The sequence below is a fragment of the Phocoena phocoena genome, chromosome 4, assembly GCF_963924675.1.
Source record: "Phocoena phocoena chromosome 4, mPhoPho1.1, whole genome shotgun sequence".
Lineage (NCBI taxonomy): Eukaryota > Metazoa > Chordata > Mammalia > Artiodactyla > Phocoenidae > Phocoena > Phocoena phocoena.
Window position 1 is genome coordinate 30715535 of NC_089222.1, and position 26840 is coordinate 30742374.

A 26840-nucleotide genomic window follows, 5' to 3' on the forward strand; every position below is an offset into this window, starting at 1 on the left:
CTCTTCCCAACTAAACAATTCTGAAATTTTCAGTACTTTTGAGCAACTCTTCAGTGTGTTTAGCCTGGAGTCGAGCTGTGTGCACTCCACTTCAGCTTTTTTTTAAAATTTTTAATATTTATTTATGTACGGTGTATTGGGTCTTAGTTGTGGCATGCATGCGGGAGCTAGTTCCCGACCAGGGATGGAACCCGGGCCCCCTGCATTGGGAGTATGGAGTCTTACCCACTGGACCACCAGGGAAGTCCCTCCACTTCGGTTTTTGCAGTCCTGTTCTCCAGAAGCTCACAGGCTGAAGCAAGTATAAAATGGTACAAGAAACTGATGATCAAGTGTTTAAATGTACTCAAGGGTCTAAACATCTCGCCTGGCCCAAATCAGTAAAGTGAAAAGACGAAGGAAAGGACACAGTGACCCCTGTGCCCATCAACTCCTGGGCGCGGAGGCGTGGTCAGCCCTGAGTGGCCTGGTCCAAGGCCAAAGGACTAAGGGCCCGCGGGGCGCGGCGGCGGCCGGGCGGGGCGGGCGCGACCTTTCCTCCGGCTCCACCCTCGCCCGGTAGCGGCCTCTTTAAGAATCCGAGCCGCTAGCGGGCCTGCTGGCACTCACGTGACTCCGCTCAGCTCACTTGCTCGCGGAAGTGGTCCAGCCTCCACGTCCCGCGAGGCGGTCTCCGGGTGCCCCGCGGGGCGGGCTGGCCGGAGCGGGCACCGCCGGGCGGCCCGCAGCAGGTTGCTGAGATGGTGCAGTTGTACAACCTGCACCCGTTCGGGTCGCAGGAGGTGGTGCCCTGCAAGTTGGAGCCTGAACGTTTCTGCGGCGGGGGACGCGATGCGCTGTTCGTGGCGGCCGGTTGCAAGGTGGAGGCGTTCGCAGTCGCCGGCCAGGGGCTGTGCCAGCCAAGGTGTGCCTTTTCCACGCTGGGCAGGGTGCTGCGCCTGGCCTACAGTGAGGCCGGTGAGTAGCGGTGGGGTCAGGGGGCTCCTGGGCCCCGGATTGGGGCCTCCTTCCTAGAGGACCGAGCGACGCCTATAGCTCTGGATGGGGAAGTACTTTGTGCTTGCCGGACGGTCTTGCCGGGTCTGGCGGCTGATGGAAGTTGTGCGCTGTGCGGCTGTCCTGGCAACCACAGGTTAGAGCCCGCCTTTGGTGGGCGGGGGACGCTGATTGTTCCTGCTTTTCTGGCGTCCTCGCCGGGAAGTACCTTGGTTGGGTGGCTGGATTCCACTCAACGCAGACACTTCAAACCAAATAAACTTCTTTTCGTATAGAAAACAAGTACACACAAAAGTAGGGAGAATAGTATCCTGAACCCCCAGTTACTCCCATCTTCAACAGTTATGCCAACTCATGGCCAGTCCTTTATCTATCTACTTCTTGTCGATTTTTGAAAGCTCACATTACATGCTGATTTTTAAATCTGTATAAATAGAGCTCAGGTCTTAGACCCCTTTTTCCCCAAACAGGGTAACAGCATCCACTACTCTTTTTCCATCAGAAACGTGAAGCAGTGCCAAGGGGGTACTGTGTGGGTGTATCCCTATTTTAGAAAAATCCAACATTTAAAAACAGGTACTTAAGATTACAGAAAAATTCACCATAGGATTCTTTTAACTGCCTGATAATACACTTAAAATTTGAATCCTGCTTTTCAAGAGGGGTGTAAAGGTGTAAATTGCAGTATTTAGGGTGGAAAAGCCTTTGGCTGAGGTACTTTACTAATAAGGTGGAGAGCACAACCTGGAGGATTGGAGATCTCTGCCTAATCGCTACTCTGTCTGCAACTGATTAGGTGTGAGTTTATAGAAACTTTTGGGTCTCAGTTTCTGTTTAAAAAAAAAAGAAGTAATTTGAATGCTAGATCAGTGATTTCTAGACATTGGAATTTTGTGGATCAGCAAAGAATTGTGGGGCTACCATACACAGTATCTGACTGTTCATTTTGTCAAGTAAAGATATATATTTAAAAAAATGAAAAGCCCTACTGTTTACCGTCATCGTTATTTATACCGATAATAGGAGAAACACTTAGCTCCAAACATGGGATGTCTTTCTTTATGGGCAACTTACTATACTGTTATTATTTTTTCTTTTTGATTAGTGAAGACGTAATAGGGGCCCGCAGGCCCACAGACCAGTTTGAAAACCACTTATTAGATCTGTAAGTTCTCTTTCAGCAGAAGATTCTGATTTTGGTATGTTTTATGATATTACTCTCCTAATCATTTCACAATATTAGTAGTTTTCCCCATCCCACCTCCTTTTTAGACCGAGGAGTTCTCACCTTCAAGAGCTCTGCTGAGTGGCAAACGCACCAGTTTCAACATTACTATGTGTGTGTCTGCTGGTGAGGGTGAGACAGACAAACAGACACTGTTTACATGACTTGTACCATTTGTCTTCCAAATGGGCATTTAATCTAGAATTGGAAGTGGCAGGCGTTATGTAAACCTCTAGCTTTCTTGCCTGTCAGTAGTGGTGATTCTGGGGAATCCTTTGATGCCGCTACTTGTGTATAAAACACCCGATTCCTGAACCACAACCTTAGAGAAACTGTGTTTCCTGGGGTGTGGCCCAGCATTGGGTGAGTCTGGTGTTTAGTCAGGATTGAGAATCACTGACCTAGAGCCTTACTGGCTGCTGTAGGCATTGAGTAGTATGGTACTGAAGCCTTGAAAAACAAAGATATTTTTGTAATTCAGTTGGCTGTCTTAAGAAACTTCAGGAGTCCTGTGGTATGGCATTAGCATGAGTCAGATAGCTCAAGGGTAACTTTCAGCTTGAACGCAATGCCTGGGTACAGCTTCTATCAATCCACAGGTAGCGGACTCCTAGCTATGTTGATATCCAGATAACTCGTCTTACACTTTCCAGCTTTTTCTTTTTTGTCTCTGTCCTTCCACTCACAGTAACATGGACATGGGGATTCCTGCTCTAAGCCCAGGGTCTCCTCCACCCCCCCACCCTGTCAAAAACAAAGTGAATCTTAGATCAGGGATTTATATTTACTGTAAATGCTTTGCAGGTCTCTTATCCAAACAGAAAACATTTTCAAGTTTTTGTGGTTTTTTTTCCATTTCTAATTAGCAGGATGCCAGTTTCCTTTCATAAAGTTTGGGGGTATTAGAATGTAGGTCAAAATTTTGAAGAATGGGCCCTAAATATCATCATCAGTAATGGAAATTTAATATAGGTTTTGTGTGTGAAGGGAGGAAGAGGAGATGTGAGAACTCGCTCTTGAGGGAGAAAGACCTGGTGGCCAGGGTTGAGTGCTGTGTGGGGAGCTCTGGTGCTGGACACTTGCTTATGGGGTGTCTGGAGGTGGTGAGGCAGAGAGGACAAGACCTTGTGACCCTCATTGCCTGTCCTTTAGCACAAGTACATGAAAGAGCCCTAGAATGTCTGTTATCTTCCCCCAAGCCCTACCCTCCCTCAACTTTTTTAGAATCATAAAACATATTTTCATACATTGTATGTTATTTCTGCCTTCTGATATCCATTTTGTCATAGGAGTGCAGCCTTTTCCTTAATCTGGTATTAGTGTTAACCAGGTTTATGATCTTGTGCACAAAAGGAAAAGTTTACTTATTTTTTAAAAAAATCAATGACTCTCAGCTTAAGGATAAATATAAGAATGATTTTCTAATTTACTTAATGAAGACAGGCTGTTGTAAAATAAGTAAAATAAGGCCCTGGGCACATAATACCTTAAAAAGTTTAATTCCTTTCTCTTATAAAGGGCTATAACCTCCACAGAATCCTCTAGACTTATATCTCCTTTGGAACATTTTGAGAGACAGCGTGGAATGAACATTGGCTTTTGAGCTAACCAGATCAAGGTTTAAACCCCAATGCCATCCGTTTGTTGTCTGTGTTGCCTTAGGCAGGTTACTCAGCTTCTCTGAGTCTCAGATTCCTGATTTATAAAATGGAGAAGGATAGAATGTCTTGAAGAGTTGTGAGGATTAACTGAGAGAACTCTAAAGCTCTGTTCAAAAGGCTTACCAGGTAGACACAGCAAGTTCTAGTTCATCATTTGTAAGACAAGTTATTAATTTGAAAACATATTAATACAAGACAGCATAGGCACCATCTATAGTTTGCAAATTATATATAAAACTGTTGATATATAGACTTTCCCAATGAAATAAGCATATATTTATAGACATACGATAAAAAGCTTTTATTATAACTAAACAAATATTCTTAGTTTTAAAATTCATTTAGTAACTTGAATATGACACCAAAGCACTGACAAAAGAAAAAAATAGAAAAATTGGATGTCATCAAAATTAAAAAGTTTTGTGCATCAAAGGACACTATCAACAGATTGAAAAGGAAATCCACAGAATGGGAGAAAATATTTGCAAAGCATATACCCGATAAGGGATTAATATTCAGAATATATAAAGAACTCCTATGACTCAACAACAGAACAACCCAATTCAAAAGTGGGCCAAGGATTCGAATAGACATTTCTCCAAGTGGCCAACCAGCACATGAAAAGATGCTCAGCATCACTAATCATCATGGAAATGCAAATCAAAACCACAGTGAGATACCACTTCATACCCATTAGGTTGGCCATTATCAAAACAAATAGAAAATAACAAGTGTTGATGAGAATGTGGAGAAATTGGAACCCTTGTACATTGGTGGTAGGAGTGGAAAGTGATAGAGCTGCTGTAGGAAACAGTATGATGTTTCCTCAAAAAATTTATAGAATTACCATATGATCCAGCAGTTTCACTTCTGGGTATGTACACAGAATAATTGAAAGCAGGGACTTGTGCAGATATTTGTACACCAGTGTTCATAGCATTTTTCACTAGAGCCAAGAGGTGGAAGCAGCCCAAATGTTCATTGACAGGTAAGTAAAATGTACGATATCCATACAGCCTTAAAAATGGATGAAACTCAGACACAAGCTACACCACAAATGAACCCTGAAGACATTTTGCTAAGTGAAACAAGCCTGACACAAAAAGACAAATATTGTGTTATTCAATTTATGAATTCAGAGAGACAGAGTGGAATGCTGGTTGTCAGTGTCTGTGTACTCGAGGCACTACTTCTGATTTATTGCAGTGTTCAGTCCTAGTTTTCAGTTTTATTCTTTTTTTTTTAACATCTTTATTGGATTATCATTGCTTTACAATGCTGTGTTAGTTTCTGCTGCATAACAAAGTGGATCAGCTATATGCATACATATAACCCTCTTGCGTCTCCCTCCCACCCTCACGATCCCACCACTCTAAGTGGTCACAAAGCACCTAGCTAATCTCCCTGTGCTATGTAGCTGCTTCCCACTAGCTATCTGTTTTACATTTGGTAGTGTATATATGTCCATGCCACTCTCTCACTTCGTCCCAGCTTACCCTTCCCCCTCCCCATGTCCTCAAGTCCATTCTCTACCTCTGCGCCTTTATTCCTGTCCTGCCCCTAGGTTCATCAGAACCATTTTTTTAATATTCCATATATATGTGTTAGCAAATGGCATTTGTTTTTCTCTTTCTGACTTACTTCACTCTATATGACAGACTCTAGATCCATCCACCTCACTACAAATAACTCAATTTTGTTTCTTTTTATGGCTGAATAATATTCCATTGTATATATGTGCCACATCTTCTTTATCCATTCATCTGTTGATGGACACTTAGGTTGCTTCCATGTCCTGGCTATTGTATATAGTGCTGCAGTGAACACTGTGGTACGTGACTTTTTTTTTTTTTGCGATACGTGGGCCTCTCACTGTGTGGCCTCTCCCGTTGCGGAGCACAGGCTCTGGACGCGCAGGCTCAGCGGCCATGGCTCACGGGCCCAGCCGCCCTGCGGCATGTGGGATCTTCCCGGACCGGGGCACGAACCCGTGTCCCCTGCATTGGCAGGTGGACTCTCAACCACTGCGCCACCAGGGAAGCCCCTGTGACTCTTTTTGAGTTATGGTTTTCTCAGGGTATATGCCCAGTAGTGGGATTGCTGGTTGTATGGTAGTTCTATTTTTAGTTTTTTAAGGAACCTCCATACTGTTTTCCATAGTGGCTGAATCAATTTACTTTCCCACCAACAGTGCAAGAGGGTTCCCTTTTCTCCACACCCTCTCCAGCATTTATTGTTTGTAGATTTCTTGGTGATGGCCATTCTAACTGGTGTGCGGTGATACCTCATTGTAGTTTTGTTTTTTTATATAAATTTACTTATTTTATTTATTTATGTTTGGCTGCAGTGGGTCTTCCTTGCTGTGCGTGGACTTTTTCTAGTTGCTGCGAGCAGGGGCTACTCTACTCTACGGTGGCTTCTCTTGTTGTGGCGCACAGGCTCTAGGCATGCGGGCTCAGTAGTTGTGGCTCACCAGCTCCAGAGCGTAGGCTCAGTAGTTGTGGCTCATGGGCTTAGCTGCTCTGCGGCATGTAGGATCGTCCTGGGCCAGGGATTGAACCCATGTACCCTGCATTGGCAGGCAGATTCTTAACCACTGCACCACCAGGGAAGTCCCCCCTCATTGTAGTTTTGATTTGCATTTCTCTAATGATTAGTGATGTTAAGCATCCTTTCATGTGTTTGTTGGCAATCTGTATATCTTCTTTGGAGAAATGTCTATTTAGGTCTTCTGCCCATTTTTGGATTGGGTTGTTTGTTTTTTTGATATTGAGCTGCATGAGCTGCTTGTATATTTTGGAGATTAATCCTTTGTCAGTTGCTTCCTTTGCAAAGATTTTCTCCCATTCTGAGGGTTGTCTTTTCATCTTATTTATGGTTTCCTTTGTTGTGCAAAAGCTTTTAAGTTTCATTAGGTCCTAATTGTTTATTTTTGTTTTTATTTCCATTTCTCTAGGAGGTGGGTCAAAAAAGGATTTTGCTGTGATTTATGTCATAGAGTGTTCTGCCTATGTTTTCCTCTAAGAGTTTTATAGTGTCTGGCCTTACGTTTAGGTCTCTAATCCATTTTGAGTTTATTTTTGTATATGGTGTTAGAGAGTGTTCTAATTTCATGCTTTTCCATGTAGGTGTCCAGTTTTCCCAGCACCACTTACTGAAGAGGCTGTCTTTTCTCCATCGTATACTCTTGCCTCCTTTATCAAAGATAAGGTGACCATATGTGCATGGGTTTATCTCTGAGCTTTCTACCCTGTTCCATTGATCTATATTTCTGTTTTTGTGCCAGTACCATATTCTCTTGATTACTGTAGCTTTGTAGTATAGTCTGAAGTCAGGGAGCCTGATTGCTCCAGCTCCGCTTTTCTTTCTTTAGATTGCTTTGGCTATTCGGGGTCTTTTGTGTTTCCATACAAATTGTGAAATTTTTTGCCTAGTTCTGTGAAAAATTCCATTGGTAGTTTGATAGGGATTGCACTGAATCTGTAGATTGATTGGGTAGTATAGTCATTCTCACAATGTTGATTCTTCCAATCCAAGAACACAGTATATCTCTCCATCTGTTTGTATCATCTTTAATTTCCTTCATCAGTGTCTTATAGTTTTCTCCATACAGGTGTTTTGTCTCCTTAGGTAGGTTTATTCCTAGGTATTTTATTCTTTTTGTTGCAATGGTAAATGGGAGTGTTTCCTTAATTTGTCTTTCAGATTTTTCATCATTAGTGTATCAGAATGCAAGAGATTTTTGTGCATTAATTTTGTATCCTGCTACTCTACCAAATTCATTGATTAGCTCTAGCAGTTTTCTGGTAGCATCTTTAGGATTCTCTGTGTATAGTATCACATCACCTGCAAATAGTGACACTTTTACTTCTTTTCTGATTTGGATTCCTTTTTTTTCTTTTTCTTCCTGGATTGCTGTGGCTAAAACTTCCAAAACTATGTTGAATAATAGTGGTGAGAGTGGGCAACCTTGTCTTCTTCCTGATCTTGGAAGAAATGGTTTCAGTTTTTCACCATTGAGAATTATGTTGGATCATCATTTGTCATAAATGTCCTTTAGTATTTTGAGGTAGGTTCCCTCTGTGCCCCCTTTCTGAAGAGTTTTTATCATAAATGGGTGTTGAATTTTGTCAAAAGCTTTTTCTGCATCTATTGAGAAGATCATATGGTTTTTCTCCTTCAATTTGTTAATATGGTTTATCACATTGATTGATTTGCATATATTGAAGAATCCTTGCATTCCTGGGATAAACCCCACTTGATCATGGTGTATGATCCTTTTAATGTGCTGTTGGATTCCGTTTCCTAGTATTTTGTTGAGGATTTTTGCATCTATGTTCATCAGTGATATTGGGTAGTTTTCTTTTTTTGTGACATCTCTGTCTGGTTTTCGTATCAGGATGATGGTGGCCTCATAAAATGAGTTTGGGAGTGTTCTTCGCTCTGCTGTATTTTGGAGGAGTTTGAGAAGGACAGGTGTTAGCTCTTCTCTAAATGTTTGATAGAATTCGCCTGTGAAGCCATCTGGTCCTGGGCTTTTGTGTGTTGGAAGATTTTTAATCGCAGTTTCAATTTCAGTGCTTGTGATTGGTCCATTTATATTTTCTATTGCTTCCTGGTTCAGTCTCAGAAGGTTGTACTTTTTCAAGAATTTGTCCATTTCTTCCAGGTTGCACATTTTATTGGTATATAGTTGCTTGTTGTCAACTGTCATGATTCTTTGTATTTCTGCAGTGTCAGTTGTTACTTCTCCATTTTCATTTGTAATTTTGTTGATTTGAGTCTTCTCCCTTTTTTTCTTGATGAGTCTGGCTAATGGTTTATCAATTTTGTTTATCTTCTCAAAGAACCAACTTTTAGTTTTATTGATCTTTGCTATTGTTGTCTTCATTTCTTTTTCATTTATTTCTGATCTGATCTTTATGATTTCTTTCCTTCTGCTACCTTTGGGGTTTTTTTGTTCTTCTTTCTCTAATTGCTTTAGGTGTAAGGTTAGGTTGTTGATTTGAGATTTTTCTTGTTTCTTGAGGTAGGAATGTATTGCTATAAACTTCCCTCTTAGAACTGCATTTGCTGCCTCCCATTGGTTTTGGGTCACCGTGTTTTCATTGTTATTTGTTTCTCGGTATTTTTTGATTTCCTCTTTGATTTATTCAGTGATCTCTTGGTTATTTAGTAGCGTATTGTTCAGCCTCCATGTATTTGTATTTTTTACAGATTTTTTCCTGTAATTGATATCTAGTCTCTTAGCGTTGTGGTCAGAAAAGATACTTGATATGATTTCAATTTTCTTAAATTTACCAAGGCTTCATTTGTGACCCACGATATGGTCTATACTGGAGAATTTTCCATGAACCCTTGAGAAGAAAGTGTATTCTGTTGCTTTTGGATGGATGTTCTATAAATATCAGTTAAGTCCATCTTTTTTAATGTATCATTTAAAGCTTGTGTTTCCTTATTTATTTTCATTTTGGATGATCTGTCCATTGGTGAAAGTGGGGTGTTAAAGTCCCATACTATTATTATGTTACGTTGATTTCCCCTCTTATGGCTGTTAACATTTGCCTTATGTATTGAGGTGCTTCTATTGTGGGTGCATAAATATTTACCATTGTTATATCTTCTTGGATTGATCCCTTTATCATTATGTAGTGTCCTTCTTTGTCTCTTGTAATTTATTACAAGACTTTATTTTAAAGTCTGTTTTGTCTGATATGAGAATTGCTACTTCAGCCTTCTTCTGATTTCCATTTGCATGGAATATCTTTTTCCATCCTCTCACTTTCAGTCTGTATGTGTCCCTAGGTCTGAAGTGGGTCTCTTGCAGACAGCATATATATGGGTCTTGTTTTTGTATCCATTCAGCCGTCTGTGTCTTTTGGTTGGAGCATTTAATCCATTTGCATTTAAGGTAATTATCGATATGTTTGTTCCTATTACCACTTTCTTAATTATTTTGGGTTTGTTTTTGTAGGTCTTTTCCTTCTCTTGTGTTTCCTGCCTAGTGAAGTTCCTTTAGCATTTGTTGTGAAGCTGGTTTGGTGGCACTGAATTCTCTTAGCTTTTGCTTGTCTGTAGAGGTTTTAATTTCCCCATGGAATCTGAATGAGATCCTTGCTGGGTAGAGTAATCTTAGTTGTAGGCTTTTTTCCTTTCATCACTTTAAGTATATCCTGCCATTCCCTCTGGCTTGCAGAGTTTCTGCTGAAAGATCAGCTGTTAACCTTATGGGGATTCCCTTGTATGTTATTTGTTGTTTTTCCCTTGCTGCTTTTACTATTTTTTCTTTGTATTTAATTTTTGATACTTTGATTAATATGTGTCTCGGCGTGTTTCTCTTTGGGTTTATCCTGTATGGGACTCTCTGTGCTTCCTGGACTTGATTGACTATTTCCTTTCCCATGTTAGGGAAGTTTTCAACTATAATTTCTTCAAATATTTTCTCAGTCCCTTACTTTTTCTCTTCCTCTTCTGGGACCCCTGTAATTGAATGTTGCTGTGTTTAATGTTGTCCTAGAGGTCTCTGAGACTGTCCTCAATTCTTTTCATTATTTTTTCTTTTTTCTGCTCCCTGTCAGTTATTTCCACTATTTTATCTTCCAGGTCACTTATCCATTCTTCTGCCTCAGTTATTCTGCTATTGATTCCTTTTAGGGTATTTTTAATTTCAGTTATTGTGTTGTTCATCACTGTTTATTTGCTCTTTAGTTCCTCTAGATCCTTGTTAAATGTTTCTTCTGTTTTCTCCATTCTGCTTTTGAGATTTTGGATCATCTTTACTATCACTACTGTGAATTCTTTTTCAGGTAGGTTGCCTATTTCATCTTCATTTATTTGGTCTTATAGGTTTTTACCTTGCTCTTTCGTCTGTAACGTATTTTTTTGTCATTTCATTTTTTTTTTTTTGGATGGGTGGGGCTGTATTCCTGTCTTACTGGTAGTGTGGCCTGAGGCGTCCAGCACTGGAGTTTGCAGGGAGTTGGACAGAGCCGGGTCTTGGTGCTGAAATTAGGACCTCTGGGAGGCCTCACTCTGGTTGATATTCCCTGGGGTCTGAGGTTTTCTTTTAGCCCAGCGTTTTGGACTCAGAGCTCCCACCACAGGAGCTTGGGCCCAACCTCAGGTCTGGGAACCAAATCCCACAAGCTTTGTGTTGTGGCAAAAAAAAAAAAAAAAAAAAAGGAAAAGAAAAGAAAAAAAGATCAGTACAATATCAAAGAATAAAAAAAATTAGAAAGATAAAAAATAGATTAGGAAAAATAAAAATATAATTGATTTAACTGCAACAAGGTAAAATAAAACTGCAACAGAGAAAAGAAAAAAAAAGGGGGGTGGGGGGAAACAAGCCAAAAGGAGAGATCAATAACAAAGTATAAAGAATAAAATAAAATTAGAAAAATAAAAGATTTATTAGGAAAAATAAAAATATAAATGAATCAACAATAATGAATCAGCAAGGTAAAACAGAACCCCAATGTAAAAAAGGAAAGAAGAAAAAAAAGTCTTGGCTGTGGGGGCAGAGTTTAGGCAGGGGTGGAATTTAGGCAAGGGTGGGGTTTAGGGTGGGGTGGGACCTAGGCCAGTCGGGCGGTGACATTTTAGTATGGGGCGGTGCCTAGGCTTAGGACCCGGTCGCGGGTGGTTCCTCCTGTCCCCTTAGGTGTCCGTGATCCCCCACCAGTGCCTGGTAGGTGCTTTGGTCACGCAGAGATGCAAATTCCTCGTCCTCCTAGTCCGCCATCTTGACTCCACGCCCTCACTTTTATATTTTATTTATTTATTTATTTTTGCGGTACGCGGGCCTGTCACTGTTGTGGCCTCTCCCGTTGTGGAGCACAGCCTCCGGACGCACAGGCTCAGCGGCCATGGCTCACAGGCCCAGCCGCTCCGCGGCATGTGGGATCTTCCCGGATCAGGGCACGAACCCGTGTCCCCTGCGTCGGCAGGCGGACTGTCAACCACTGCGCCACCAGGGAAGCCCCTCACTTTTATTATTAATGCACTTAGTTTTGCTTTCAATTTTATGTACCTTAGTTCTGAGTTAGATCTGCAGATGTGTACAAATAGTTCATATTTATGTATTGCACATAATCATGCTGTTCAGCATTGGTGCTATACTGTATTATGTAAGTAATAACAACCATGTACAGAGGGTAGGAATGGGGAGTTATTGTTTAATGGATTCAGAGTTTTGAGGAAGATGAAAAAGTTTTGGAGGTGGTGGTAATGGCTGTATAACAGTGTGAATGTACTTAATGTCATTGAGCTGTACACTTAAAAATGGTGAAAATGGTAAGTTTTACGTATATTTTACCACAATAAAAATTTTTGTTTGATGTATTTGCTGAGGGAATTCAAGGAAGATGGAGGCCACAAGGAATCTTTTGCCCCCAACTCCATCAGACTGCTTCTCTGGAACAGAGTGAGCAAATGTATGGGGCCTGCAGGGTATATTTAGGCATTCCACCAAGATCTCTGGGGAGAGAACAGGTACAGGCTCCACCTCTGTGGCATCAAAGGAACCAGCACAGGAGAAGGTTTGCTTCTGTTGAAGGCTGGTTCATTCTGGAGGAGGAGGGACTTGGCCAGCCCACTTGGTGTCTGCAGAAAGGGGCTGCCCCCGCTTGCTTGCTGCATCTGTATATGGGAAGTTCGTGTGCTAACAGCAGCATTTCAGTTTCAATTCATTGGAAAAGGGCTTGTTTACCTAATAATGTTTAGCATATAGTAAGTTCTCTTTTCAGAATAACACTGACTTATACCCTCTGACCCACAAAGTTCTAAAGATTAAAAATTCAAATGAGGACTTCCCTGGTGGCGCAGGGTTAAGAATCCGCCCTCCAATGCAGGGGACACGGGTTCGATCCCTGGTCCAGGAAGATCCCACATGATGTGGAGCAACCAAGCCCATGCGCCACAGCTACTGAGCCTGCATGCCACAACTACTGAAGCTTGCACGCCGAGAGCCCGTGCTCTGCAACAAGAGAAGCTACCGCAGTGAGAAGCCGGTGCACCGCCATGAAGAGTAGCCCCCGCTCACTGCAACCAGAGAAAGCCCTCACGCAGCAACGAAGACCCAATGCAGCCAAAAAAAAAAAAAAAAATTATATTAAATTTAAAAAACCACTAAAATAGAATATGTAAGTGTGTGTTTATGTAATTGGAGGACATAAGAGACTGTTTAAGCAAGTTAGGAAACACAAAAACCAAGAAGGAAAAGATACATAGCTGGTTACATATTGTAAAAGATGCCATACAAAGTCAAACCATAGCAAAGTCAAAAGTCAAACTATAGACTACCAAAAATGATTTGCTCTTCATGGCCAATGAAGGATTAATTATCACTTTCACCCAGAGAGCTGCTCTTCCTTGATAAGAAAAATCAACCTAATAAAATAGTAGATAACTTGCAGAAGAGAAATTATACATGGCTGAATAAACATAGGATAAGATGGCCAGCTTTATAAGTGGTCTGGAAAATATAAATTATAATAACCATTAGAGTCCATGTTTCCCCCATCACATGGAATCAGTTCTAGTGAAGATGTGGGGAAATAGGACTGTTTAAACAGCTCTGGTGACAGCATGAACCTCTATTACATAATTGTGATTGTAATCCGGCAATATGTGTTAAAATTAAAAATGTACCTGCCCTTTGACCTGATAGTCTTACTTTTGAGAATCTATGCTGTTGAAACTTACCCCCACTAAATAAATATATAGGTATAGGCCTATTTATTACAGTATATAGTAGCAAAAAAACCCTGGAAATACTTGAATGTAGTATCTCAGTAGGGGAATTGTTGAATAAATTATGGCACATGTACATACAGGATATTTTGCAGATGTTGAAAAGGATGTTAGATATCCATGTATCTAACCTGGAGGGAAAGATATTTGGTAATCTTTTGGTAATACATTGGTAATTTTTTAAAGTTGCAGATTGTTAAATATATTTAGTGTGATTCCATTTTGGTAAAAACAAAAATGACAAACTACCACTCTATGATCTAAGTTTATATGAAAGAAAGATTTAGAAGGACACGGGTTTAGGCTGTGTGTGTTAACATTGTCCTCATGGATCGGACTGCCGGGGAGAGATCATTATACTTTTCATTTTGCACCTCTTTATCACTTTGACTTCTCACAACAAAGAGTAATTCCAAAATTACTTTGTAATTTAAAATAATCCAAGAAAATCAACAACTAAGGGAAAATTAACTTGGATTGAAATTTTATTTAATATGTATGGCTTTATCCTGTTTCTCAGAGTTGACATAAAGATATGACTTTTGTGGGAAGGGGAAGGGTTGTAACCTCTTCAGAGTTCCTGAATTTATACCTAATTTTAACATCAGACTAATACCAAACTCTTTATGTCAGGAGAACTTTGTTAGAGCTGTAGATTCAGAGCTACAATAACACTTAGAGCTGTCATAGGAATAAATCGTAGAATTTCTCTGTAAGCTTCATGAATAATTAATGGATTATCTTAAGACATTAAAATGGGGAGAAATTGTATTTCAGAATCTAAATGTCTATTAGCTTAAAATACACCTAAGATCCTGTTACTTAGAGTTTCGTTCTAGTCAATCTTTAATTCAAACATTCACATTCGATTCAGTTATAGTTCTTTTTCATGGTGCAAGGAAAGTGGTGGTTTCTAATTACAAATTCTAAGTATAATCTTATTTCTTTCTCAGGAGACTATTTGGTAGCAATTGAAGAGAAAAACAAAGCTACGTTTCTGCGTGCTTATGTGAACTGGAGAAGTAAAAGGACTGAAAACTCCCGAGTATGTATCCGAATGGTCGGACATGACGTGGAGGCACCCTTCAGTGAAACCTTCAGAGACCAGATGTCTATTGTGGAAATGCCGCTTTCTGAGGCCCCCCTGTGCATTTCCTGTTGCCCTGTGAAAGGAGACCTTCTTGTTGGCTGCACAAATAAGTTAGTTTTATTTAGTTTGAAGTATCAGATCATTAATGAAGAATTCTCAATATTGGACTTTGAACGTTCTTTAATTATCCATATAGATAATATCACCCCTGTTGAAATTTCTTTTTGTATTGGATATGTCGCTGTCATGTCAGACTTAGAGGTTTTAATCCTAAAACTGGAGTCAGACCCCAAAAATCGAGAGAGTGTTAACCACCATCCACGTAAGACCAGCAATCCAGTGAAACTGTCAGAAGGTAAATAATGAATTTAGCTTACTTTCTTGTGTTGGGTGCAGAGAAAACCCTTATTTCTGGCAATCTCTGAAAGGCTCTAGTATGTATATTGCAAGCCACATTATTTATGATGTAGTTGTTCCTAATACATGGGATTTGGATTTATCATCTGGCTGCCCATATCTTATTCTGTAGCATGTAAATGTATTTCAACATGTATTTGTCATGAGAAATAATGAAACAGCTGCTGCTGGATGAGGAGTTTCTGGACCCAGTCCTCATATTTACTAGCTGAATTGACCTCGGGTTAGGAATACCATCTCTTGAGTTTCAATTTCCTCGTGTGTAAAATGGGGATGATGATAATAGCCCATTGTACTTTATCAGTTGTGAGGGATAAATGAGCAAGTGCTGAGACTTTTCAAAATCATAGTGCTTTATAAATACGTGAGATGTGTGTGCATAAATTATTCCTATGTCTGTTTAATTGGTGGGGGGATTTGTGCAACCTAATTTGCATTGGAGGGGTACTTGGAGTTATGAAATAATTTTCTTCAATTTTATTTTTGAAGACATCAGTAATGAGACTTTGCAGCTTGAGTCAGATGATTTTGTTATCTGCCAAAAGCCCATGGAACTTCTTGGTGAAAAAAGCAAACAGTCCGGAATAGCTGTTACACTGGAGTCAACAGGATTAACTGATGAAAAAATAAAATATTTCCACGTTCAGCACCTGCTCTATAGGTACTAGAAAGCTTTTATTCACCAGCATTTAATATATATTTACCTACTTAAAGTACATGGAAATTAGATCTCTCCCCCCTCTCTCTCTCTTTAAACTCACAGACGTTTTGCTCCTGATATTTCATCCTGTGTCTTGTCGGATGACATCAAGTTGCATTCACTTCAGCTGCTGCCCATTTACCAAACAGGTAAGTATGACAGTGCAATGAGGTGAAAAGGCCCTCGGATGGGAGGGGAGACCGGTGTGAGAAATAGATTAGGTTCTTCTCCTGAGGCTCCCTGTGGCCTTGGGCAGATTCCTTAGCAAATAACAGTGAGTGCTAGAAAGGGAAGTCGTGAGTGACTGCTAGGAGAAGCCATGGAGAGGATGTGACTGACAGAACCCATTTCCCTGTTTGAAATGGTCTCTAGGTCCCAAAAGGGAAATGGAAGCCCTGTTATAGCTAAGGTTCATCTGGGTCCAGCTGGGTCATTTGCCAGAGCTGCTTATGATGGCCTTGTGAGCCAGGTGGGAGAATGTGGACTGAATGGAAATCCATTTAGAGCGGTGGTTTTCAACCTTACTGCACATTGCCCTTACTTGGATGCTTTTCAAGATACTGTTGCCCAGTCTTTACGTGTTGGAGATTCTGACTTAATTGGTCAGCTATGCGGCCTGGGCATCAGTATTTTTTAAAACCTCCCCGGCAATATGATGGGCAGCCGAGATTAAGAATCACTATTAAGTTTTGTACTTAGTCCTGGCCTGCTTAATATCTTTAGGAGTTGCCTAGGGAAAGATATGAATATTTTTCTGATTAAATGGGTTTATAACCTTCATTATTTTTTTTCTTTCTTTTAGCAAACATTTACTGAGTACCTACTATGTCGGGTATTGTGCTGAATACTAGGGAACCAATAATGAGCAAAAGTAGGCAAAGTACTTGTACTCAGGGAGCCTGTTGTCTCGCCGGGGCGGGGGGGGGGGGGGGGGGGGGGGCGGGGAGGCAGACATGAATGGAATGATCATAAGAAAGGGTACACAATTACACTCTGACCTGAGCGCTCTGTGAGAGAGGAACCCTGTCTCGAGAGTGTATAACAAAAGATCCTGGCCTCCTCCTGGGGTCAGGGAAGGCTTCCTGAGAAAGAGGATCTGCAGAGTGAATAGGGGCCGATTTGGGGATAGGATTGGTACAGAGGAAGCAGTGAAGGCCTTGTGGCCGAGGGAGAATCTTTGCTTGCGGAACTGAGAGAAGCAAGGGAGAGGGAGGTGTAACACGAGGCAGGAGACCAGAGGGCACACAGCCACCTTAGAGGGTTAGCTCTTTATCCAGGGTTTTCCCCCAGCACCTGGAACAAAAGCCCAAATCCTTTTCATGGCCTCCATGACCCTGACTCGGAGCTCTTCTTGTCCCACTCACCCTCTTACAATTCTCCATCCATGTGCCTTTTCTCTCTTCCTCAGATACACCGAGCACACTCTTATCTAAGACCTGTTATTTACTCTTCCAGTGCTCAGAAGGAACCTCCCTCAGAGCTTGCGTTACTTGGTGTCTTCCAGTTCTTCAATTCACAGCTCAAGTATCACCTCGCCACAGAGAACTTCTCTGACTTCTCTCTTTAAACTGTTCCCTCTCCACATACTGCAGTTTGTTTATTCTCCACCCCACTCCCCCTCACTAGAATGAATGCAGTTACTTTGTCTTGTGCACTGTGGTATACCCAGAACCTGGAACAGTGGCACGTAGTAGGTGTCTGGGGTGTCTGATGGATGTTTACTTAGTGGACAAATGAGGGGATGGGTAGTACCTGTATGAGCTGGGCCCTGATGGATGAGTAAAATTTTTAGAAGTTGGACATTTTGGTAAGGTATTACATAAAGGGAACCAACACAGGCAAGGTGTAAAACCATCATGTGTGTTTGGAGATTAGCAAGCAGCTCTGTCTAACTAGAGCACAGATGTGTGTAGGAAAGAAGAGGAAGTAGAAACTGCATCAGTTGCTTTGGGCCAGTTGTGGAAGTGCCGTAATTGAAACTTTCTTCTCTTATTGATGGGTGTCCTTGAAGGGTATCAATCAGAGCTCTATGTTTTTTTTAAAACATTTTGATTATGAAAAATTTCAAGCACACAGATGTAGAGAAAATGGTACAGTGACCCCTATGTACCCATCACACAACTTCGACAGTGTTGCCTCATAACCACCGCCCACCCCATGCCAGATTATTTTTATGCAAATCTAAGAGTTTATACCTTTTCATCTCTAAATATTTCAGCGTGTGTTTCTAAAAGAAAAGGATTCTTTTATTTAAACAAACCCCAAATGTAATTTCACATTTTTAAAAAATGGCTTGATATCATCAAATACCCGTCAGTTGTTCAAATTTCCCTGATTGTCTAAAACAATTTTTTCTGCAATTTACTTGTTTGAATCAGATTTCAAGTAAGGTTCATACGCTGCAATTGGTTCTGATGTCTTCTACATCTCTTTTAATATGTAGGCTCTGCCTTCCCCTCTCCTTCTTTTTTCTTTGCAATTTAGTTAGCAAGAAACTGCACTATTACTGCAGAATTTCCCACAGTCTGGATTTTGTTGATTGACTCCCCACAGTGTCATTTAACATGTTCCTGTATCCCTGTATTTCCCTCTGATCTAAAACTGCATTGTTCAGTACAGTAGCCGTTAGTCACATGTTGCAATTGAGCACTTTGAAATGTGATTAGTCTAAGTCTAAATTAAGATATGCTGTAAATGTGAAATTAACACTAGGTCTTAAAGACTTAGTACAACAAAAAATGTAAAATATCTCAATTTTTTATTGATTGCTTATTAGAATGATAATATTTTGGATGTGTTGGATTAATGCAATATATTTTTAAAATTTGGCCTGCTTTTTATTTTTTAAAAAGTGATTACTAGAAAACTTCAAATTACATATGTAACTCACATTATAGTTCTATTGATGGTGCTGTTCTAGACAGGCTTGATCAGATGATGGTGATGATCATGATTTTTTTTTGTTTTTTTTTGCGGTACGTGGGCCTCTCACTGTTGTGGCCTGTCCCGTTGTGGAGCACAGGCTCCAGACGCGCAGGCTCAGCGGCCATGGCTCACGGGCCCAGCCGCTCCGCGGCATGTGGGATCTTCCCGGACTGGGGCACGAACCTGTGTCCCCTGCATTGGCAGGCGGACTCTCAACCACTGCGCCACCAGGGAAGCCCTCCTTTTTCTTCTTTTCCTGGCATTCTTATATAAAGAGCAACTTCCCCTAAGCAACTCTTTGGTTCTCCATTTATAGACTTTTTTGCATAGAAAAGTCAAAATATTGGTTCCCTTTATTTACTGGTTTCATGGTTGGTTTGTTTTTTTGTTTGTTTTTTCATGCAGGGTCTCTTACTTCTGAGAGAAAACATTCATCTCAGGAGAAAGAGTTGCTGAGCCTCTTTTGTTTTTTCTCATTACCTCATGTGGGCTATCTGTACATGGTTGTCAAATCTGTTGAATTAATGTCAGTCTACCAGTATCCTGAGAAGTCTCAGCAGGCGGTGCTCACACCACAGTTTTTGCATGTCATCACAAGGTATGTTTCAGTCTCTTGCTGGCTTTTGAGTCACCTATTTCTCTGTAAATTCTTGAGGTGCTTTCTAAATCCTTAAATGAGAATTATGTGCACCGTTGTATGGCACTGTAAATCAATGATATACATCTGTGGGTTTTTTGTTCTTTTTTTAATGGCCCATACCTGCCTTTTCAATGTCAGAGATGTAGATTCCGGTTTTGCCTTTGTTTTATTTTCTTAGACTGGATGGGGATTTTTCTAAGGAAGTACAGAGTTCTTCACGAGGGAAGATTTTCATAGGGAATTCTAATGAAAAGTCAGTGGGGCCAGTCAGGGCATCTCTTTAGACTTTGTTTTAGATTTCCTCATTTTTTTTCACTGCTGTCCTATCTTTTCCGTATGAGTTGAGCTAATTGATAATGGTGTAGGACTGTCAAGAGGCCAGAAAGACTACCTGATTCTACCCTCTGAGTAGTGTAGATGGGGAAAGGATCCAGAGGTTGGTGGTGGTCACGGTCATGTGGCTAACTGGTGGTGGATGTCTTGAGTTGCCTTACCCTAGTAATCTGGCATGTAAACTGGGTTCCTGAGCAGGGCTTTAATGTCATTTCCTTTTTTCTCAGCAGTAAGTGATACTTATGTTTTTATTTCCTGTTTTTTCAGTTTAGATTATAGTCAAGGCACTGCATTAAGCCCTCTGGCCAACGACCTGTGAATAAGGCACACCATCTGCTTTCTGAAGCAACAACATAAAAGAGGGCCAGAGACCAGGGACGTAAACACTAGGAGATTAGTGGAAAATGTCTTAAGACTTTGTGAAAGGGGCGTAGGCTGTGGGAGGAGGGAAATTACTTCTGGCTGAGTCGCACAGGTAAGGTTTTTGCGTTTGAAGTGAAGCCCGGAAGCTAGTTAGAATTTGACAGACAGAGATTGGAAGAGAAAGACATTCTAGATAGAGGGAAACCTATAAACAAAGCTATGTCCAGGTTTACAGGAGTGTCCAATAATTGTATAGGACAGTGATTTTTGTTTTGTTTTGTTTTCAACTGAGTGGGACTATCAGAATCTCCAGCAGGTGCTGGAGTGTATTTCGCACAGCACAGGACCCACGTGGAGATTCTGACACCCACTCCTAGCGGGGGTACTCCCCTGTCTTCTCACTCCCTGGTGTAGGGAGAAATGCTATTGTGTGTTCCTTAAACGAACAGTGTGGAGGTAGCTAGTCTTTTTAATTTCCAAAGTGTTGTGTAGTTATGTCCTTTAAGTGTAAAGGAGCTGAAACATAGAGCAATGGGGAAAACAGTGCTTGAGAGAGAGCTCAGGGCTTTGGAAATTAAGGAATATTTTGAGATTTTGACCAAAGAAAGGGATGTGAATAGAGCATTGCTTTAGGAAAATGAGTGGTGGCCACTGTGGAGGATGGTTTGAACATAGATAATGAGCTATTGGGATGGTTCAGTAAGGATAATGAGGGGTTGCATTTGGGCAGGGCAGTAGCAGTGAGAAGAGAAGGAAGCATGGATGGGAGAGAATTACAAGACTTGATGTCTAGTGGGATACTGGGAATGGAGAAGACATGAGAAAACCCATTAGTTTTGAGCCTGCTTTTATGAAAGAATGGAGGCTGCTATGGCATGGGGTGAGAGAAAAGTTTGGTTTAGACATTGGAGTTTGAGGTGCTTAGGGAATACCAAGAGGAAATGTTGATAGGTTTTTGGACACATAGGACTGAAGATTAGGGAAAAGAGGAAAGGTTAGATATTTTTATTACCAACAAAAAAGAGCTCATTATCAAAGTAGTGATCATGACCCCAAGAATGTGTAGACAGAGAAAAGTAGTTGGAGAACTAAACTGGTAAAAGTCATGTTTAGAAAGTGAGGGGAAAAAGAGAAGGGTCTGTAAAGATGCCGAAGAATCCAGAAAACTATAGCTTCTCAGAAACCAAGGAAAAATTAGAGGGAGAAGGAAGGAAGAAAATATTTATTTCTGCCCCAAAATATTTATACAACAGACTATCTTTTATCCATCTGATTGTATAAATGTACAGGACACTGAGAATTTAGTGAGTGGACCCTCTAAATGCCCCTCCACCCAAAGTATGTCATGAACTAGTTTGGAATGTAGAGTCCCGAAAACATAGTATAGTGATGGCCTGAAGAGACTTAAAATCTGTGGGTTTTGCCTGCTTCCAGGTGGGAAATTATTGAAGCTTTTCTTAATATTAGCACCCAAAGATACTTTGACATCATTAACCTGACTATGGAAGCATTAGACATTAGAATAGCGGTTGTTATATGTAGATTCAGATTCTTAATAAAAGATTCCCCACCCCTATATTTAAAATCCTATATTGTTGAACTAATTTTTACATATTTTTTATTTTACCCAATAGATATATATTTTAGAAATATCTTGATCCATACGTTTGTCTTGAAAAGTTTCTTGAATAGTGATGTGTTTATATACCCTCAAAAAAAAGCAATAAAATCTTTTTTAAAAGACTCTAAGAACAATATAAAATCATGTAATAAAATGTCATCCTTGTAGACATACATGAATCGGAAGGCCTCCCATCATCTGCCTTCTCAGAGTCAACCTTGTCAACACTTGGTCTATATTCATCCAACTTTTTTTTTTATAAGAATACATAAACAACTATGGTTTGCTTTTTACCGAAGTGGATCGTATGATGTCCACTTCTGAGCAACTTGCTCCTCTGCTTAGCAGCGTCTCCTGGACGTCTTTCCAGGCCAGCACACTTCCGTTCACTTTGTTCTTCTCTCATACTGCCGCTTAGTATTCCAGCGATAGCTAATAGCTGGATTAATGTTGCTGGAGGTGAGTCGGAGGACGCAGCCTTTTTCTCTCTAGAACCTAAAGGTCATCTTTGTGGTCATAGCTACTCTGACCTGTCATCCTGGCCCCACTGCAGGTACTTCTTTTGGTTCCCCGTATCTCAAAGTCCCTTCTGTTTAGTTTCCTTCGTGAGGGCACCCTCTACCCCAGATTTCTAAGCGGTGGTGCTACCGTCCCAGCTATTGTCATGACTCCAGAGGTCACATCCTAGAGCTCTCTGGACATGGACACAGTTGACAGTGGGCTGAGACCAAAGTGGAAGCCCCAGCAGACAGATGGAGAGTCCTGACTGATGCCTCTACATCGTGCCAAGTCTCGCAGCTGTGAAAATGTCAGAATGATTCTCTTGTTAAAGAAGTATTTCTTCTATTTTAAGGTTATTGTTAGATTTGCTTTAGTCCTTCATTTCTTTATTTCAATAGAGTTCATTTTTACTTCTCTCACTTTCTGATTTTTTCTTAAAATTTTATTTATTTATTTATTTAGGCTACGCTGGGTCTTTGTTGCTGCGCACGGGCTTTCTCTAGTTGTGGCGAGCAGGGGCTACTCTTCGTTGCAGTGCACAGGCTTCTGATTGCCGTGGCTTCTCTTGTTGCGGAGCACAGGCTCTAGGCGCACGGGCTTCAGTAGTTGTGGCTCGTAGGCTCAGTAGTTGTGGTGCACGGGCTTAGTTGCATGTGAGATCTTCCCAGACCAAGGCTCGAACCCGTGTCCCCTGCATTGGCAGACGGATTCTTAACCACTGTGCCACCAGGGAAGCCCTCTGATTTGTTTTTAAAAATCATTCCTGGGAACCCACGACAAGATGGGTTTCGTAGCAATTTCTAAGTTAACCATTGATGGTTTTCAATGTCAGTGTTGGAGGGTTGACTTGTAAGTCTCCAAGCACTTACTGTGGGGTCTCCAGGTTGCTTTGCTGTGCAGACATAGCCTGGGGTTGTGGAAAGAGCTAGAGGATTGTGAAGAGTGAGGAGACCTGGGGTCTAATTTAACTCCATTCTCCAGAGAGGACTTGGACCAGTCATGTACCTTGCAGGCCCTAATCTTTAAAAACAAGCTGCTGGACTAGGTAATTCTGAAGGTTCCTTCAGACAGTCTCTGATTTTCTCTACCATTGGATTGGGTTTGCATAATCTAAGTGTGTTGCCCAGCATAATCCAGGCTCCATTTCATCCCGAGGTAATAATCAGTAAACCTGGGTTCTAACCTTGGCTTTAATAGTCACCTCTCTGTACTTTGGGCAGATCCCAGGGGCATCATTTTGTCTATAAGATGAGGGTATTGACCCAGATCCATGGTTCTTAACTAGGAGTGTACGTCACATGAGGAGCTTTGTAGAAATATACGTGTCTAGATTCAGCCCCTAGAGATTATGATTTGGGTAGGAGTGAGGTGGGGACCAGTCATGTATTTTAAAAAACACTCCATAGGGTTTCTGAGGTACTCTCCTTGTTAAGAAGTAGCCTAACTTGTCAGCATTTGACAGATACTTGGGTCTTCCCCCACCCCTGCCATTGCTCTGTGCTCCTGTGAAATCCTCCCAACAGTGGGCACATTGGTTCCTGGCCTCCAGTTTGTTCAGTGGCATCTCTCCTCTTCCTCAGTAACAACCTGCAGTGTTACACAGTGCGGTGCAGTGCGGCGGCCGCTCGGGAGGAGGACCCGTATGTGGACACCACCCTGAAGGTTAGAGCTGGCTTATGACGGTGCAACCTAAAGATCACAGTATGAGTGCTTGCAAATTTGCTCTTCGTGTCTAAGCTTGGCAAACATAAAAGTCTTGTTTTTCTCAATTAGAATGTTGGAATGTAAAATGATAAGCATTTTGTGATTCGTGGTTTAGATGGTAATTTTTAAGATTACGTTGAAAGCATTTTACTCAGAATTTAGATGTAATACATAGTTTAAAAAATTTGGTAAAGAATATATATATAGTGTAACTTCAGAGAGAGCACTTCACAGCTATGGCATACTACAATTTTATTCATTTAATAGAAGTATTGGTGGCAATTGTATAGAGCTGTTAACAAAACAGTACAGAAATCAGTATATTCAAGAGCACAAAAGTGAATACAGCGCATTCAGATGATTTATTTCTACTGTTATCAGATATGCCTTTAATTCTTTAATCGTTTTACAAAGCCTTCAGCCACTTTCCTGTAGTTCTGTAGTTTTGATCTAGTGTAAATGGATATTCTAGATCAATAACCTCGTTTTTAGTGAGTAGTAATACGCTTAGTCTCTGAAAAGCTCTTGACCGCCAGATGAACGGAGGCAGTTTTATGATGAAATTCTGTTTTCTGACCTTGAATTTCTGTTCTCAGAAATACGCTGATCATTTGCATCGTATTTCTCATGTGCAGTTTTACCTCCGGAGCATAAGCTGTTTGAATGGGTGTTTGTTGTGCGTATCCGTGCTGTAGGGAACCCCCAAGTTATGATGGCCTCGATTTCACATGTTAATGTCCATCTGGCACCTGGAACGCCTTTTTCTGGAAAAATGAATGTTCAGTGATGATGGTGTGTAGTACTTAATGTGTCCGAGGCACTCTTCCATTATCACTGTCACCCAAATTGTGAAACGCACTGGCGTTTTCTGGAAATTGTGCCTGAGTTCTTTTTTGCTATGGGCTGCCTGTCACTTTCTGCTGCTGACCAGGCTTACCACCTACGCTCAGCCTCTTGGGAAATAAGAATCATAGCTTTCCCATGCCTTTCTGTCTGTGTTTAAGATATACACATAGCCTTTTCAGGAGATTTTGTTTGTTTGTTTGTTTTTTTGCCGTATGCGGGCCACTCACTGTTGTGGCCTCTCCCGTTGCGGAGCACAGGCTCCAGATGCGCAGGCTCAGCGGCCATGGCTCACGGGCCCAGCCGCTCCGCGGCATGTGGGATCTTCCCAGACCGGGGCACGAACCCGTGTCCCCTGCATCGGCAGGTGGACTCTCAACCACTGCGCCACCAGGGAAGCCCCTTGTTTTTTGTTTTAAGCCTTGGAGAGACATAGGCTTGTGTAGGTAGTGATGGTGGAGTGAGGGGTACATAACAGATTGAGGTAGGATCAATCTGCATTTGGAAATAAATCTCAGTTCTAGGCCTTCTCAGAGTCTCATAAAACCAGAGGGAAGGAACACAGAAGAAAGGAAGGTAGAAAAGAGGAGAGATGGGCAGCTGGTGGGGAACGCTGCCCCTGAGGCCAGTCCTCCTGAAGGTGGCAGAGGGAAGGACGGTGATCACACCTCCCGGCTCCCCCTTCCCTGCGATTCCACCATTCTGAAATCCTAGATGCCCCTGAATGAGTACACCATCATTTTGCTCCCTTGCTGACTCAGGCTTTGGGAGCTGCAGTGTCTGAGAAAGGTTTCACAACCTCAGAGTCGGGACCGAAGTACACGCGATCTTCATTTCCCTTTCCTCTGAGATTCTGGCTCAGCATCGCCAAGGCCAACTTAACTATTCTTAGGAATGTAAAAATAGATGGAGGTTTTCCCCCATGTGCTTTGTACCAAAGGGACAATGAAGATGACCTCAGAATCCAAACAGCATTAATGGAGGAGAGGGGGAGGCCTGGCAGCATCATTTTGTGAGTCGCAGAAAGAGCTCTTCCGTTATCTTCCGTATCCATTCTACTTGAGTGAATGGTCCCTTATAAGGACAGGAGGCTGGCTCCTGGTCCAGGATTTCCTCCAGTTTGCCTGACACACCCCAGCCTGTTGGCTGTTCCAGGCAGTGTTCACATCTACAGAGCTAACAGAAGCCATCGGAACATGAGAGTGTTTCTTTCGTCCACACGCAACCACTAAGAAACCATTTTATGTACTCTACCTGAAGTACAATGTCCTTTTATAGTGTCTCGTTTTGTCTAAAGAGGCCACTTGAACGTACCCTGAGCCAGCCCACTATTAGTGGGGAATTTCCTGGGTGGCAGGTAATCAGCCCAGGGCTGGGCTCCTGGAGGGTCTCTGTAAGGCAGAGAGTTCCCGCAGCTTTGAGGGGCCTCAGGTGTACCCACTCTCTGCATTCCTTAAATCAAAGTCAACAGATACTAAGTAGCTCTTTGGCAGACACATGGATGAGATAGTTGGTTAAATAGTTTAGATAGGAGAACCTCTTACTCTGATAAGAATAGCAATTTGAATTATTTGGGGGGAGAGTGAGGGGGAAGGAGACATTGTATCAAATACATTGATATTTGAAGATTAAAATTCATGCACTTTATTCCTTAGCTAAATTTCCGATTTTTTTTCCTTATTAGGCTTGCCCACCTGTCAGTATGGATGTCTGTGCTTTAAGAATACAGCTTTTCATAGGCTTGAAAGCCATCTGTCACTTTAAAAACCACATTATACTTCTGACCAAGGCAGACCCTGAAACAATTCCAGAGAGAAGAGAGTCACCCAAGAGGCTTCTGTAAGCATCCCCTCACCCCCAGACATTCCTGCGAAAGTTTCTGGAATGAATTGTTACTGCTATATTTTGCATACATCTTTGTTGATATTTTTTTAAATGAAAGCTTTGAATGATCAGATAGCTTTTCTAGGTGTTCTTTTTCCAGAGTAAGAAAAGAAGTTTCTGATGCTCTCTATAATATCCTTTATAATTGACCTTGAACTTTTAGAAGAAGATAAAGTATAAAATTAGT

General features: G+C 41.4%; 1 protein-coding gene across 2 annotated transcripts in view; it reads left to right on the forward strand.

Annotated features, from left to right (window-relative positions):
* Positions 1–725: 725 nt before the first annotated feature.
* The window catches only part of HPS3 (HPS3 biogenesis of lysosomal organelles complex 2 subunit 1), a 44462-nt gene continuing 18347 nt past the window's right edge, over positions 726–26840 (forward strand). Inside the window, exons 1-7 of one of the 2 annotated variants that reach the window (XM_065876369.1) lie at positions 726–957; positions 14586–15077; positions 15629–15800; positions 15903–15988; positions 19170–19362; positions 23803–23884; positions 26454–26608. In XM_065876369.1, the coding sequence (XP_065732441.1) occupies positions 741–957; positions 14586–15077; positions 15629–15800; positions 15903–15988; positions 19170–19362; positions 23803–23884; positions 26454–26608 (1397 nt within the window). In that variant the 5' untranslated portion in view covers positions 726–740. The remainder of the gene's footprint in view (positions 958–14585; positions 15078–15628; positions 15801–15902; positions 15989–19169; positions 19363–23802; positions 23885–26453; positions 26609–26840) is intronic. The other variant, XM_065876370.1, reaches the window with a different exon arrangement.